The 1,402-nt window shown below is 40.3% G+C and overlaps 1 protein-coding gene across 1 annotated transcript in view; it reads left to right on the forward strand.

Moving 5' to 3' along the window:
- The window catches only part of LOC117957214 (ATPase family AAA domain-containing protein 2-like), a 22,821-nt gene that overhangs the window by 6,535 nt on the left and 14,884 nt on the right, over positions 1 to 1,402 (forward strand). Inside the window, exons 8-9 of the mRNA XM_034892811.1 lie at positions 184 to 196; positions 326 to 408. Coding sequence (XP_034748702.1) covers positions 184 to 196; positions 326 to 408 — 96 coding nt within the window. The remainder of the gene's footprint in view (positions 1 to 183; positions 197 to 325; positions 409 to 1,402) is intronic.

Genomic DNA, 1,402 nt, shown 5'->3' on the forward strand with positions numbered 1-1,402 from the left:
TAAGCATACACCCCCCTATGTTAAAATACAGGGGCATAAGTATACACCCCCCTATGTTAAAATACAGGGGCATAAGTACACACACCCCTATGTTAAAATACAGGGGCATAAGTACACACACCCCTATGTTAAAATACAGGGGACATAAGCAAACACACTTTCTCTAACTGCCTATGGGAACAGATCGTGCAGTGTCGTAAGTCCTCGTTCATCATGACATCATCATGACATCATCTGCACAGCCCTCCTCCTTTGCTTGATGGGAAGTCTTCTTGTTGGCCTCCGCTGACTGAGCGTCTGTTGCGTTTGACGTGTTTATTTTCAGGGTTTTCGGGGTTTGAACGCCAAAGACGACGAACAGAATCCGTCCGAGGATGAAGAAGAGAAACCAGCGAGAGCCGCCGTCAGGTCAGAAAAACATGGCCGACAAATGACTTTTAATACATTGACGTAAATTATTCTTTTACTTAAAGGTGCCCTGCTACCCGTATATCTCATGGCTTTATGGTGATGTCTGAATCCATTAATATTCAACCAGCTAAGCTGCTGGACTCTGATTGGCTAACAGCATCCTTTACCCAGCTCATGAATATTAATGAGCTCAGGCAGCGTGATGTCAGACTGACCAGCCATTGTGATTGGCCTGATTTCTCCTCTTATCTCTTTTCTATGGCTAGAGCTAGAGGGACAGGCAGCTAGCAGATATTGAGGAGATGTTTTTTGCTGTATGTGACAAAAAATATGCGACATCTCTTAAAGGACCCTTTAAATAACATTTCCAATACAGGACTTTTACTTGGAACAGAGTATTTGTACAGTGTGGTATTAGTACCTTTACTGAAGTAAAGAATGTGAGTACTTCTTCCACCGCTGTATAACATGGCGGCTCGCATGCTGTCTCCCTCTGAGCTTTGTTTTGTCTTCACAGGAAATCTCAACGGCTTCAAAACACTGCAGGTAAGCACAGTGACATCATCATCAGTGGACACGGTCTGGAAAAGACATAAAGTTAAACTCATCACAGAAAGACATGCAATAATATAATGTGACAGTTTGAGTTACTTTACAAATAGTTGCACACCAAATATACAGTGTGTGTATATATATATATATATATATATGTATATATATATATATATATATATAAAACATGCCCCTTTCAATTACATGTTCAAGTACACAGAATGAGTTATATCACTTACTAGTAAATTATTTGCCATTTTTCTACCAAAAAACATGATTTATGAGGTTAGATTGCTATTATTTTGAACACAACTGTATATATATATATACGTGTGTGCGTGCGTGTTTGTGTGTGTGTGTGTGTTTGTGCGTGCGTGTGTGTGTGTGTGTGTGTGTATGATTGTCTATGCGTGTGTGTGTTTGTGCGTGTGTGTGTGTG

Source organism: Etheostoma cragini, chromosome 14, assembly GCF_013103735.1.
Source record: "Etheostoma cragini isolate CJK2018 chromosome 14, CSU_Ecrag_1.0, whole genome shotgun sequence".
Lineage (NCBI taxonomy): Eukaryota > Metazoa > Chordata > Actinopteri > Perciformes > Percidae > Etheostoma > Etheostoma cragini.